This window comes from Stegodyphus dumicola, chromosome 6 (assembly GCF_044657685.1).
Source record: "Stegodyphus dumicola isolate Sdum_Otavi_A_Nest chromosome 6, ASM4465768v1".
NCBI lineage: Eukaryota > Metazoa > Arthropoda > Arachnida > Araneae > Eresidae > Stegodyphus > Stegodyphus dumicola.
Window position 1 is genome coordinate 49,172,027 of NC_140773.1, and position 15,295 is coordinate 49,187,321.

The 15,295-nt window shown below is 33.0% G+C and overlaps 1 protein-coding gene across 1 annotated transcript in view; it reads left to right on the forward strand.

Moving 5' to 3' along the window:
- Window positions 1–2,831: 2,831 nt before the first annotated feature.
- The window catches only part of LOC118183981 (uncharacterized), a 255,917-nt gene continuing 243,453 nt past the window's right edge, over window positions 2,832–15,295 (forward strand). The window contains exon 1 of the mRNA XM_085818298.1: window positions 2,832–2,918. Coding sequence (XP_085674424.1) covers window positions 2,910–2,918 — 9 coding nt within the window. The 5' untranslated portion in view covers window positions 2,832–2,909. The remainder of the gene's footprint in view (window positions 2,919–15,295) is intronic.

The window sequence follows — 15,295 nt, forward strand, 5'->3', positions numbered from 1 at the left end:
CCATCGAAACTGCCTTATTCTTTGCCTTAGATTTAGAAAATAGTTCCATATAAGTAAGAGAAGCGGCAGGTGTTGTGGTCTCGCTAGCACCAAGCTGTTCGCAATTTCATCTCTAGCAATGTCGACATGGGACGGAATCAACTGAAAGTGGATCCGATGAGAAAGGGAAAGTTGTTTTAGTTTCCTGAGGATTTTCCTGAGGATGTCTGCACTTGTATTATTACCCCCCCCCCCATTATGCCAATCAGCCAAGTGCTGGCCGGCATTTCTACTATCCGAAAAGACCCATATATCTTTCAACTGAGAAAGCCACATGATGGAGTTCAGACCATCCAGAATTGCAATAAGCTCGCTTCGAAATACCGAGCAGAAGTCTGGATTTCTTCTTTGAATTCTTATTTCTTGATCCCGAAATCTAATATAAATGCCACTGCCAGAACTGTCATTAACAAGTTTACTGCCGTCCGTATACATGTGGACAGCGTCCATAGGGACATTATTAATTATTTCAAGAGCTAACTGTTTCAAGTAGCACGGCAATTCTATCTCTTTGCTGACTTGGACAGAAAGGTTAACATGAAAGTAAACCCCATCGAAACCTTCAGAGGGGTCGATAATCTGAAATAGCTGTGATGTTCTATAGAACTGGCGATAAAGTGGTTAGAAACAACCTGTCCAAAGGGACTACCGCGTTTGAGCCTCTGATTATTGCTCCATGACCCTAGAAATTTCGAGGTACGATTCTGGAGACCAAGAATGGAGAACTTATTGTAGTACTTCACTAAACATGCATTTCTCCTAAGACTTAAAAAGGCTGCAGATTGGCTTCATAAAGCACAATATCTTTCGGACATGAATTGCGAGGCCAGTAATAAATAATCCTTGCAACACTAAGCTGTATACATTTAAGTTTCTGTAGGTTTGAATCAGAGGCACAACAGAAAATGGGGAAGCCGTACCCCAAAATGGGTCGAATACGGGAAACATAGGTGTTTCGGAGGGTACTAGCATCGTCACCACAATCACGGCCCGAGATGTACCTAAAGATATTCTCTCAAAACAAGATGTTCCAAGTGACTATTACTCAAAATCTCAGGATCCAGTATGAAGCCCAAATACTTTGAGTGTTTCTCCACTTCCAAAGGCTGACTGTTCAACAGGATTCTTGGTCGAAAATTATATAATTTTCTATTGGTTGTGAAAAAACTCACACTAGACTTTGAAGGGTTAAAACTTAATTTGTGGTCTACAGCAAAGCTCCACATGTCAGTTAGAGCCAGATTCATACTCTCCTCCACCTTTCCAATATCAATGTTTCTCCCACTTTTGTAAGTAAAGTGACATCACTGAGCAGAAAGATAACATGGTCACTGTCTCGAGCGTCGTAAAGAGAAAGGTTTGATATTGAAAGAACATAAAGTGGGTCTTTTCCTCACTAACTTCTAATAAGTAGTTTCGGTTAGATAAACTTTGTTTTTGCAGCCACTGATGGCACTTCAGACATTTCCTCGTAGAATCGTCGTTGATACCAACATGGTACGATTGCTTCCTTTGCTCTTCAGTTTTCATGCTACGGAGTAGAATTTTTGCTGAACAAATTCATAGCAGTGTATTTCACCACATCCGAATGAAGACTGAAATGCAGGTGGCGATTTCTCTGTGTCTTGTCACGTGATATTAGCGGGAGTATTTTACAGTTTGCCGGTTTGTCTTTTGGCATTGCACAGAATGCTTAGAAAATGTGGTAAATATCAACTGTTTCCTATTTTCATGTTCACTTTACAACCTTCTGTATATTGACTAAGGACTCTGTACAGTATCTGCTTTTACACTATGCCGGCAACATTTCCATTTTGATTTATAGATGTAGAGAATGATTGTTCAATAAAACGTGGTCTAATATGCGTGCTATTGTCTTGGTTTTAGACTAGCGGGTATTGTTTTGTAAATTAACATAATGGATTATATTATATTCCAGTTAAAAATAAATCTTCATGGTTTCTAAATCTTTACCTTTATCAAAGGGACAATACTTCCTGGAGTAAATTTATTATAATTTAAAGCTGAATGACGCTATGTCAATTATATTTCAAAAAGCTGCAAATTTATGTTTTTGTGCTATTTCTTGAAGGGCATGAATGGAATTCGCTTTAATAAAACACTAATCTCTTAGTTATATGCTCTTCTTTGGATATTCTCAGGTATAAATTCATCTTTCAATGGTCCAAGCTAAAGTCATGAGGAAATAATGTAATTCGATTTTTGCTTATGAGTCTCAGTCTCGAAGCCATCTCTTAGGTATGAATCACGGAATTTTTCGCTTTATACACCTGCCTCTTGAATTCAAGTTTATAAGTAAATTCGTTACGAAAGTCTCTTTCTACCCTCCACTATATTTCCTAACTTAACAATAGGTATTCCTATGGAATAATGACATCTTTTTTTTTTTCTTCTGTATTTAAGACATATCCTAATTCTGTACACACTTCTTGGATGATAAGGCACTTTCCTACACTCAAAAAAAAAGGATCAATGATAATAACTTACGAGCAAGTTTGATAAACAGCTCATTTTCACATAACATTTCACTGCTGTCGATAATATTTCCTTGGCTGACACATGATTTTTGGCTTCGCAAATGGATATATGAACCAAGTTAATTATTTCATTGAAAATAGAAGTGATTAAAGAGTCTGAAAAATACCTCATGATTTATGAATTCTTGGAGAAAACATTTCGATATTCACTCAGGGATTTTCCACCTGGATTTTGAAACACAATGATGAGGGTATAATAGCTCGTAGTCAAGGCCGGAGCCAGAACCAGTGCAACTTGTGCGGTTGCAGCAGGCGGCAGAATTTAGAGGCAGCAAAATTTTTAGAATTTAGAGAAACAATGAGCAGCAAAATATGGAAATGGTAAGATTTTTTTCTAAATTTAGGAAAGGCACTGGGCAGCAGAATTTAGGGGTGAAAATATTTTCAGAATTTTGGGAGGAACCGCACAGCGGAAATTAAAGATTGCACCGAACGGAAAAATGCGCGCTCATAGTAAATGTTGATATTATCTGCATTATTACAATAAATGGAGTAGATGCAAACAAAGAAGCTCCATCGATTAGTACAACTGCTTAAAGAAATTCATACCTCCAGTAACATTGCTTATTAAGTTGTGAGTTAAGTTATGTTAGACTTTCCGGGAGATAGGGGGAATTCCGCATCATTACATGGATCCAGAAAGTAAAAAAGGAAATATCACGGAATAACTATTTGTACTATAAGTGCAAGCGTTTAAGAAGTTGATGCTGAACAAGGGTTAATCGCTTTGCCAAATGTGCTGAAAGATTGCAAACTTAAAACAAATTAATAACAAACTTAATCTTTCATTCACGATGAGACTTGATAGTTTTCGGAAAGATGACTGAGAAAAGCTGAAATTTCTTACTATCCAGAAAATAAGAGGTTATTTTTGGTCTTTTTTCCTTTAGCTCTTATAGCTCTGTAAAAGTATGCCTTTTAATCATAATAATCGTTGTGTTTCAGATGGAGGGGGAGGGACAAAAAAGAAAGCTATATGAACATAATTGCAGAGGGGAAATGCATGAATGAAATTCAAAAAAAGATAATCGGAAGATTCAGAATGTAAATCTTTTTTTTTTTTTTTTAATGTTCTTTTTTTAAATGGCCAGACACTTGCTACTCAAGACTGATACCAATCAGTCATTCAACTGTCTCCTCACCGAGGAGATTGCCAGGGGTGCGCGAAAGGAGCGACCGAGTTCCAGCTATGTAAAAGGGTAAGTTCAGGACAATTTTCATCAAGAAGAACACTCCGTGGGATAACTGTGGGAATCTTCCAACATTTTTCCCTACCATCAAACTTCTCGACAGGATTTTCAGCTTGCCTTTATTTTAAGTATCCCCATGACGCACAGACACTTACCAAAATCCAAATTTTCTTCGATTCGAACGCGTATCCCAACGATACGCAACCAGCATCGCAAAACGCCATACCTACCAACAACGGAAAGATTAAATGCATTTTTTTCTTTTTAATTTGTCTATTTAACTAATAAGCTTCGATTCTGCAACGAAGCGAGTAATGAATGCTTTAAATTGAAATGGCTAATCAACCTACCTACCCTTGTGCTGTTCAAAGTCAGTTTTTGCTTTCAATACCTAATGAAGGCTCTGTCTTGAATAATTTTTTTATGTGTTAGTATTGATGCTAACTCGTCGAGTGCACGGAGAGAATTAGAATTTTTTGACTGCTCAATAATCTTTCTCAGTCTATTCTTGAGTATCCTCACATTAAAAAAGATTACTGTAAACATTATTAGCTGAGTGCTTCCACGCCACACACATTTTTTTCTCTTCGCCCTTCTTTTTTCTTTGCTTTTTTTTTTTTTTTTTTTTCCTTCGCCTTTTTGAATGATATTAGCCAAGATGCTGATATCTCTGCTAACGCTGGAAATGATAACCAAAGTAAACAATTGCTAAAGTAGGGAACTCATGCCTATCAATCATCTCACAGTATCTTAAAATAACATCTTAATTGTTCGAAGAATGCAAATCCTATGTATTGTAACTATGAAATTTTAAAATTCATAATTTTAAATATATAAAGGTAACATTTTACCTTTTTTTCTAAAATAAAAGTTTTAAAATTCAGGATTCCATAATAAATTTTTTTATAAATCGTTGTCATCCACAGATTCAAAACAAAGAATAATTAAATAAAGCATTCTGATATTTTCCGATGCTTTCAGATACTGAATTAATATTTTTGTGCTTTAACACTTCGTATAAACTTTGTGAATAAATACGCCAGAAGAGCAAAGAATAAAACAAAAATATTTAGAACCTTTATTACAACTCCAAGCAATAACAAATTTTATAGGTGAAAATATCCGGAAAGAAACCGCTGCAATTTGCAACCCGAATATCATTTGCAACTCAAATCAAATCAGTTTCACCAATTTGCAGCCGAAATATAAAAGAAAATATGGCAACACTAATTCTGTGTAAAGGTGAACATTGATCAACTGACTGCCTTCACGGCGCGCACATTATTTTCTTTTCTCTTTTTCTAATATAAGGCTTTTACTTCGTAAACGTAACCAAGAAAATTTCTTTAGAACATTTATTTTAAAATAAATAACTAAATAAATCTGACTCTTTAAAAGAAATAAGGTGAATTAACTTAGAAATTATCAACGTAAAGAACAAAGAAATAGAAATAGCATATTCTCACGTTTATTACGTAAATCGGAATCAAAGAAAACACGAGTTCATATATGTGAAAACACTAATTATGTTCCCACACATGGAAAACCAAAACCACCATGCACAGGTTTCTGCATAATTATTTCTTTACACAGTGCAATAGTTAAAAAAAAAGCTGGAATCACAACCGGTCTGTTAACTTTGAAATTAGCTGAAATCAAGTAATTGACGTTATTACGTCCTGAGTATCAGTAGGTGAGACAGGTTTGAGTTAAAACGCTTAATGGATGCAAATCCATGCTTAACTTTTACAGTTGATAAAATTTAGCTTTTTTTAGCTTCCTCCGCCTTTTTAGTAGAATTAGTTTTAAAATGTAAGAATTTCTGTTTGAAATGTGTCCATTCGAAAGCAGCAGATGTTGATTTTTTTGCCAATTGCAAGTTATCCCTTACATAGTCATAGGCTCAATTTCGTAAGTAGAAAATGAGCAAGGGCTATAATCTATTACTTTAGGATAAGCACATTTTCTCTTCCTTACTTGCCTCGTAACCACGGTAAAAAGAGCCGAAGATGCCAAGTCCATTATTTTTCCCCACTTCATTTCTATTTAACATGCTTTATTTCGTAAAAAGCGCGCGGGTGAAGATTCACTTGAATCCGTCTCAGATGAGGTGGGAAATAAAAATGCTGTGCGATGATGACGAAGCGCGTTTCCATTGTAAATGAGGGAGGGTCGCAAGGCCTTGAAATACATAGTTTCATCTAACAAGTTACAGTAATAGTGAAGGCGTTTCATAGGATAATTCGGAATTTCATAAAATGTTTTAAACATTCGTAATAAATAAACTACGATGAAAATTTTAATTTAAATAATAACATAATACTTTTAATTTAAATAATAACCAAAAATAAAGTACGAAGAAAATTTTAATTTAAATAATAACATAATAATTTTAATTTAAATAATAACGAAAAATAAACTACGACGAAAATTTAATATCATTACCCCAATGGGTAACGATATTAAATTTTATTTTACTGAAATAGAAACTAATGCAAGTTTTTTTCTCACTTCTTTCACAAAATCCTAGAGTGGCTAATTCTTCTTATACAGCAGACATCTATGCGATAATCCGTTTCGGCCGACAGGAATATTATAATGGCCCATCGACTAGAATCATAGCATTGCGGAAACATAAAGACTCCCACAAGAAAAGTCAACCTGAAAGACTCCCATAAGAAAAGTCTTTGGTATTAAATCCGAAGACCAGGGTGGCCAATGCGTTATCTTCATTCTGGGCTTTTATGCACTTCCGTGACAAATTCTGACTGAAAGTGGCAAATTCTAAACGAGATACTTTCTCAAATGGTGTCTCTGACAAATTTTGATTTAGATATTCTCGCAAATTGTCTCAATAATAGTCTTTAAGGTAACGAGCGAGACAACAGTTCTGACTGAAAAAGTTAATCATCATTGTTGTTTTCATTCAGATCCTGTATCAGCTGTTTTAAAATTTTCTAACGAAACATAGATGCCTGATGTATCAGAGAAGGTGGAAACATTTAGGGTTTTGTAAAATACCTGAGGTAGAAAAAATCTTATTTTAACCTCCTTTTTCAATGTCATGAAATATGATATCGGTGGCATAGTTTAAACGTATATTATATTTTCGGGCACTAAATTATTTATAATATTTATTATTACTATATTATATTGAATTTTGGCATAGTGATTCTGCCATGAAAAAGACAACTATTGAATAAGTATCTTCAGAAATTTGCTATCATTTAACAGTCATAAAATACACATTTCTATATCATGCTCTTGAATATTTATTCGGATTTATATAACGGTTTTATAAATGAGATTGCTAAAACAATCCAAAAACAAAATTTGCATTCAGCATATAATTCGTATTTGTATTTACCGTGACACATATATTACATTTTGCTAAATTAATCTTTTCATAGCTTTAGACAAATTTTAAAGTCTTTCGCTGATGAAATATTTATTTGATGAATATTTTCATGCATAATATTAAGACAGAAAATTTCCCTAAGCGATAATATGTACCTCTACTATATAATTATCGAAATTATGCCATAGTACAATGTCACCTCGTAGACAGTAATTAAACTGAAATAAAATTCAACATGAATAATTATTTTATTCCTTAAACTTGGCAACAGTAATATTAAGACAACTGAATTTTTCATTCAGAGTTGGAAAATTTAATTACGAAGCATATTCATACAATATAATAGCTAAATCATTTAAAACTTTCGACATTTTAATGCTGTTATAGTTCTAAAATTTAATTGAGAAGGTAATCTTTGTTTTTCAGATTAAACACGAGTTTAATACGGAAACAGGTTTGGATAGTAATGCCATTTATATTTTGTAATGCAGCAATTTATTCGAACATATTGTTTGTTCCTTAACAATATTTTCATATTTGCTTCTCTCTGCATTGTTTGTATATTAATTAGAGAAGTTGCTTGATTACTCCCTCCCCTTGAATTTAATAACGGACCTTTTCAGAATAAGTAAATATATTTAAAATGAACTATATTGCAGTTTATTCTAAATTTATTGCTGTGAATATTACCTTTTAGATACAAATTAACGGAATGTAGAAGAGAGAGGGAAAAAAAACTGCAATCTAATTTTTCAGGTTAAAGATTTAAAAGATTTTTCTGAAAGCTATCATAAAGTGGTCCCCCTTTTAAAAATACTATAATTATAAATGCATATAATAAAATATACAAATTCATACCTTTCCCCCCAATAAAGAGAGGGAAAGGGAAAAAAGAAAAAGAAATGGTGGTGTGGTGTATTAAGAATACGGCAAAGCGCACTAGAGCTATCTGCCTAAGGGAAGGGATGCTTTCGTGGAGGACTTTCTAAGGGAAACTGGCTCGTATTCACGTTACACATGGGGAAAACCACGAAAACGCCCATGCAGCCAGCCCGTTTGCAGGATTCGAACCTCGGACCGAACTACCAGTGTTCAGCGATTTTACCGCTCGGCCGCTGGTGGGCCAGGGGGCGGGGGAAATAATAAAAATGAAAAAAATAATAAATAAAGATAAATATTTATTTTTGGATGTCAGTCTTTAAGCGGGATGTGTAAACTCTATAAATATTTAAATGGACATTTTTTAATAATGAATTTATTTGCACGCATCACACTTAGTTGTGATATGTAACTAAAAAATCTGTGTAAGATATTAATTAATTCTTCGAAATGAACTTTGCTAAACTATAAAACAATAGAAATCGCAATACAATTTCGCTTCTCTATTTAAATGAAAACAACAGCCACCGTTCTTGTGCAAGAAATTAAAATTTCTATACATATGAACAGCTCTCGAAGGGAATTTTTTTTTGAGATATTTATTTATTTTATTTATTTATTTATTCTGCTTCCGGATTTTGAGTCATGGCAATATAAAAATTACTGCCACTTGAGGGAAATATTTGTTATAGTTCTCGTGCATAACCAATCAAATCCACAACTATGTGTTGAATATTAATTCTTTTTGTTGTTAAATATGATCACTAATCTTCACATGGCGGTAATTTAGGATGAAATAAATATCGAAGCAATCTTTTTCTTACCATATGCCATTTGTTTTCGAACATCTCATTTTAAGTGTAGCATATGATGTTCTATAACTTTCATTTTTTGAAGGACTTATTCTTTGAACGAGTAGACCCATCGCAACTACTTCGTTCCTCGTGAAGACTTGGAATCAGCTTTAATCGAGAAAAGATTGGTTTATTCAAGGCGCAACTGTGTATTTATTTAACTGGATCACTTGCGTAACAGACTTGCAGCAGTAATTTCCCTGGACTGGTAATTGTTTCGATTTTATCATAATACTAGATCCTCGAGATGAAAACGATTAGCACCTCGATACGGTTTCCTTCGACGTTTCGAGGTACATAAAAACAGAAATGTAATAGTAATTTAAAAAAAGCTAGCGAATCTAAGTAAATTAATAAAATTACAAATATGAAAATGAAAACAAAAGTATATGTGCTAATGATTAACTTATTCATTACTTCGTCCAAGAACCTCGTCCGGTGTTCGAATTCAGGAGAATAAGCTGGCTTTCTTGTTTTGTGTGAAGTGAATACGAACCAATTTCCTTTAAAAAGGCATTAAAGGCAGATAAGATTCCTTAGGCAGATAGCTTTCATATGCATTGCCGCATTTAACTAATTAACTAACAAGTAACAACGGCTGAAAAACGCTGTTCCAAAGCTTAGACTCATAATTTAATTACGATCTAGTTATATGCTATGCGTAGGAAAAGAGTTTATGTGAAATAGTTCATTTACTTCATATATCCTTCTTTCACCAGTCTATGGATAGGTTGGGTTGCTTGAATATGGCAAAGCACACAAAGACTTTGCCATTGCTAATAGACTTTGCTAAAAGGGAGGGGAGCCTTCGTGGACGACTTTCTAAGGATAACATACTCCACCATTCTATGGCAATGACTGATGAATACCGTATTTCTTTGTGTACTTTTCTCCATCAAGTGTTCTTCCCTTAGCTTTTTAGCGAGAGGTTCTGAAAATTAAAAAACAATATATTCGTGTAATTCCCCCCCCCTTTTCAATGCATTCAGAGAATGAACTTCCCTAAATTTCAAAATTAATTCGTCCACGCAGAGATTGTTTTCGTCTTATTAACAAAGAAAAATCCTCGCAAACTACCGACGAAGGTCATGCCGAACTTTTTCCTTCTAACTGTTGAACTTTAAGGTAGCGTAATACAAGAAACGACGAATCATAGAGAAGGAAACACGAACTGATATTCAGTCCAGGATTTCACCGAGTCAGCTGCACATTCACCGTCTCTAATTATTTATGGATGATTTGAGGTCTGAGGAGTAGCAAAGGCAACATTAATAACAGCCGAGATTCAAGTTACGAGGAAAGAGAGATGAAGATTAGATATTGCAATATTAATATAACTAAACATTCTTATTGGAATGTAAGTTTGTTTTAAAGAAATATGACAGTAACCTGTATTTGATCCACAACTACTTTTCATTTGTTATGTTCTTACTGTAACTATTCCCTTCGGAAATTAAATTATTCGCATAATTTCGGACGAAAAATTAGCGAAAGAAGGGAATATATACACCAGGAAATATGATATAATGTATGTGAAATAGACGATTCACATATTTCTAACTTCTGTTTGTACTGTTTTTGGCAATCTAGGAAAACTGGAATATGATATGGAATACTACTCACCCCATTATTATAAAAACATTTTGCTCCTAGCTAGAGAACATTAAAATAAAAATTAAATAAAATTGTTCTGTTCTACTGGCGAACGATGAATTTTTCTTGAAAAATTACAGATAATAATTTACTGAGAAAATGCTTATAAAGAAACTGCAAAAACATATGTCTGCACTCTTTCTTCAACACATTTCGATTAAAAAAAAATATGAACCACGAGACAGGAATTCTCTTATCCGCGTTCCATACTAAAGGTTGTAAACAAATTCTCTCAGATCTCTCTACTGGCTTGAATATACCCCATGCTTCTGGAGTACTGCACGTAGTGAAGACAAAACCTCTTTGAAAAACATAGTTAAGTTTGTTGTTAAACAACTTGGGCGTGTCTAATTGAGAATAACGCATCCGTAATTACGTTTTCATTTTCACGCTCTTTCGAGAGGAGTTGAGCGAAACTCGGACTGCATCTCCAGTGGACCTCGTCTCTCTTAAGATAATACCAGGTAATCAACTATCATTACTAAGAAATTCTCGGCGGATTCTGAAGGCGAGAAAAAGAAAAAGAAAGAAAAATATGTTCGAGAAGTTTTAAACAAGAGTTTCCTAAAAGAATACCGAGTTTGATAGAGATTGGGATAGGGAGGAAAAAAAGAAAGAAAGATGTGCATCCTTAATCCACGGAGGGAAAAGTTCAATAATGCGTTAAAGTTCTAAGAAAGGGTAGAAGGGGAAATTGTTGCAGAGAGGTTGAGGGAGGAGTAACTCGCAAGGAAATTTTTAACAGAGAAAATTTTTTTAAAACCCCTGCAGCATTTTTTTCTTCCCTCCCTCCCTTCGCTGTGCATTCGGGAAAGAATGAAAGATGACAGAGGGATTCGTTGGGATAAAAAGGGATTTCTTTTTATTAACTTTTTTTGTTTTCTCTTCCATCCATCTTTTCTTTCATTCTTGCGTTCTCGCCCCTTGCATATATTATGTCATGATATAGCGTGTTAAAGGATCGTAACACTATCACCCTATTTAGTGCTCTAATGTGTTGTAAATAGGACAATAATAAATGTTAAAGATCATTATTATAATAATCACAGTGTAGAAAATAGTAATGCATACAACAAGGGATGGGTTTTTGTTCAGAAATAATGAGAATGTTTCGCAAACTTTATATTGTTTTCCTTCTTGTTCGCGTAGCATTTTTTAAAATGTTTCCCAAACGTAATGCAAGCACCCTGCATCTTAATGCTGTTTTAAGTAGCATTAGTTTTGATTTACGCCTTACAAAAATTACCAATTTTCCTTCCACCCCCCTCCCCCATCCTCTTAATACTGCTTTTAACATGAAATTTTCTTACTATTCGGTAATTATTATGTGATGGAAATTATATGCAAAAAATATTAAACAAATTTACCAAACCGATAAATATGTTAAGATTTATATAACGTACGAACAAAAGCTCACACGACAAAAGCCAACCAAAAATATAATTCCAATGTGATGATTTCCCCAAGTAGCAAAAGCTCACATTGATAAGCCCTGACTGACAAAAGCTCATATGTAAGTATGTGCCACATAAAAGATAATTAAACACCCTATATTAATAAAAATCGTCTGCCCTTTTTATGCGGGATTTTATTAATTAAGTCTTTTATACATTATCCTTCCGTATGGGCTTTTTTGAATGTGCGCTTTCATCCGTATGGGTATTTGACATGAGGACAATCATCACAATGGGTTTTTTTCTAACTGAATGATTTAGTACATTGACAAAATTATGCCATGGTTTAAATCGCAGTCTGCTTTATCGAGTTTATGATACTTGTTTCCGTTATGAATTACGTGCATACTGCATAGTTTTTGGTACCTTCTTCTTCTTCATACACACTACATATGAAATGTGCAGTTTTAGTCATTTTCTCTAAGCAATAACTGCTATACCGTAGTCACATAGAACTCATCCTTTATTAGATACTGTGTATGAGTACAATAACCTTTTTTTTTAAGAAGTATAAGAATACTCTGTACGCAAAGTATCAGATAATTCAAAGGAAACAGAAGAATTAAAATTTCAGTAATTCGAAAAGTTTAGAAGGAAGCATGATACAGTCTTTACAGAAATGTTTAGAGAGAGATGGGATTTTATTTAATGACGAAAAATTCTCATCGTTAAACCCTGGAATGATTGAAATGCCACAGCGAAGTAATTATTTTTTACGCGTTGCATTTCTTCCTTTGGTGTCACGTGATTCGCTTGAAGATTCGAACATGGACCTTATAAGGTCCATGGATTCGAAATTATGATGTCATTGCTGCTGTTGTTGTTCGGTATATATTTCCGTAACTCCAGCTTTATTTATTTATTTAATGTTCCTTCCGCTTCTAGAAAAATTATTTGTAAAGAAATTAAGCTTACTATAGAAACTTTTGCCATTATATAAATGTTGTTTCTTTTCCCGCGTTTTCTTTGTAAACATTAAATAAAATATTAATTTGGTAATGTTCTACATTTGTTAAGATAACAATACAATATGGTGAAACGATTTTTTTTTTTTTTTTTTTTTTTTTTTTTTTCAAAATTGGATTTAGAGATTTTAAAATTTAATGTTGAAACAAATTTTTGCACATATCTTAGTTTAACGAACAAACTAAAAATCTCTGAATTTTACTGTTTGCCCTATCGAATAAAACGGGTGTAAAAATCTTTTCAATGAAGTTTTGAGAGATTTTAACGTAATCTATATATAAAAAAATAATCTATATATAAAGAAGAAAGTATGTTTGTTTGTCCTATAATAATTCAGTCACTACTATAGCTATTGTCGCCAAACATTTTACGATTCTTTTCTGGGTCCTGGTAAAGGTCGACGTCCACTTTAAAAAAAAAAAAAAAAAAAAAAAAAAAAAAAAAAGCTAAAATTAAAGGTATTAATTAAAAACTCGTAAAAACGATAATTGTCGCCCTCATTTTTCCAAGTGGCAACAGTTTCGCGAGCTGGAGATCAAAATCTGCTTTATTTCGAAAGTTGTTGTAACTGCTTGCTTTCAAATCCTAGAGTTTGTTAATAAAAAATTTCTAGGTTTCATGATGAAATAAAAATAGCATTGCCAAACATTAGATACATTATTCCTAATTCCAAAAATTCGTGGGAAGCCATTTCGATTATTCCCATCTTCGTACGACTATAATCAGCCGAAATATTAATTAAAAACTTCGCAAACATTAATTTTTGAACTCATTTTTCCGAGTGGCAACAGTCTCGCGTGTTGGAGATAAAAATGCTTTATTTCGAAAAGTGTTGCTACTGCTCGCTTACAAAGCGTAGAATCGTAGAGTTAATAAAAAATTTGTAAGTTTTACAAAATCTGTATATATATATAAGGAAGAATGTCTGTTTGTTTGTTTGTTCGCGTTATTGATTTCTGATTAATTATGATCAGTTTTTTGCCACATTTAATCGACTCAAATTGAATATAGGTGAAATATTGGATGGAACTTAAGCTTTTACGACTATGTGATTACAAAGACGACAATTATTAAAAACTGCGTACCATTGTTGCTTATATAATGAGAGAAAGAATTAGCTTATTTTTCAATCGATATTTTTTATGTGGGTTCCATATTGCGTCAAACTGAAAAATGTATGACTATGAATCGTAGTTTTTGCATCGTTTTTAGAGAAGGATTACAACAGTAACTTTCTCTCTGTTGTTAGATGCATTACTCTCAATCTAACTTAACTAGCATCGGATACTTCCGCTAGTTTCTGATATTTTGGCAAAATCGCTGGATTTTTTTTTTGACCATTTGATGTAATAATATTGTCGAAAATAAAATAGACATTATTCATCTTTGAAAAATGATTTTTCAAGTTATTAACTTGATCGGTAACGTATCATTCAGTGTAAAAAGATGAATATTGATTTTGATATTGACCATTTGATGTAATAATATTGTCGAAAATAAAATAGACATTATTCATCTTTGAAAAATGATTTTTCAAGTTATTAACTTGATCGGTAACGTATCATTCAGTCTAAAAAGATGAATATAAAAAAAATTTAAAAAGAGTTTTGTAAAATAACGTTTTATTTAAAACTTATACAATAATTAATAAACTAAAAATAGTAGAAAAATAATTTCTAATAGATTATAATCGTTATAAATAATTTTCTTTACAATATTCCTCTACAATTTCACATCACGAATAATAAAAGCGCAGGCGCCTAAATAACGAAATTTAGTAATCGAACTGCATTTCCAAAAGCATAAGCCGTAATTAAACTTTATATATTTATCAAAGGAGCCCCACGCTGTTATTATTCTTGATATAATTGTAGATGAATTTCGTAAACAGAATTATTTAATCTCTTGTTTCTGTTAAACTACATGATAAATTATTTGTTTTGTATTAGTTCATTAACTATTTTACGAGCTTTAAATAAAAGCTTTTTTTATAACAACATTTTTTTTTTATTATTTGTAACACTTTTTTTTAAATTTTTTCATTGGTCTAAAGTTTTTTCCCCTTCTTCTCTGTTTCACGATGCAGGAAAAAAGGATCCCTATCAGTTTATAAGACATTTTCTCCCACCTTTCCGCATATCTTCATGGTGTAACTGGAAGCTAACTCGACCCTTATTTGAGAGGTCCAGAGTTCAGGACACTGCACATTTTCATGTTTCTAGCTTTAAAAAAAAAAAAAAAAAAAAAATCTGAAATGTTTCAGATTTTAAATTACGTCCAAAGGGGCGTTTTTTAACATTTTGTGTGTTACCTTTCTTTATTAAATATCATGTTCCTCGCACTT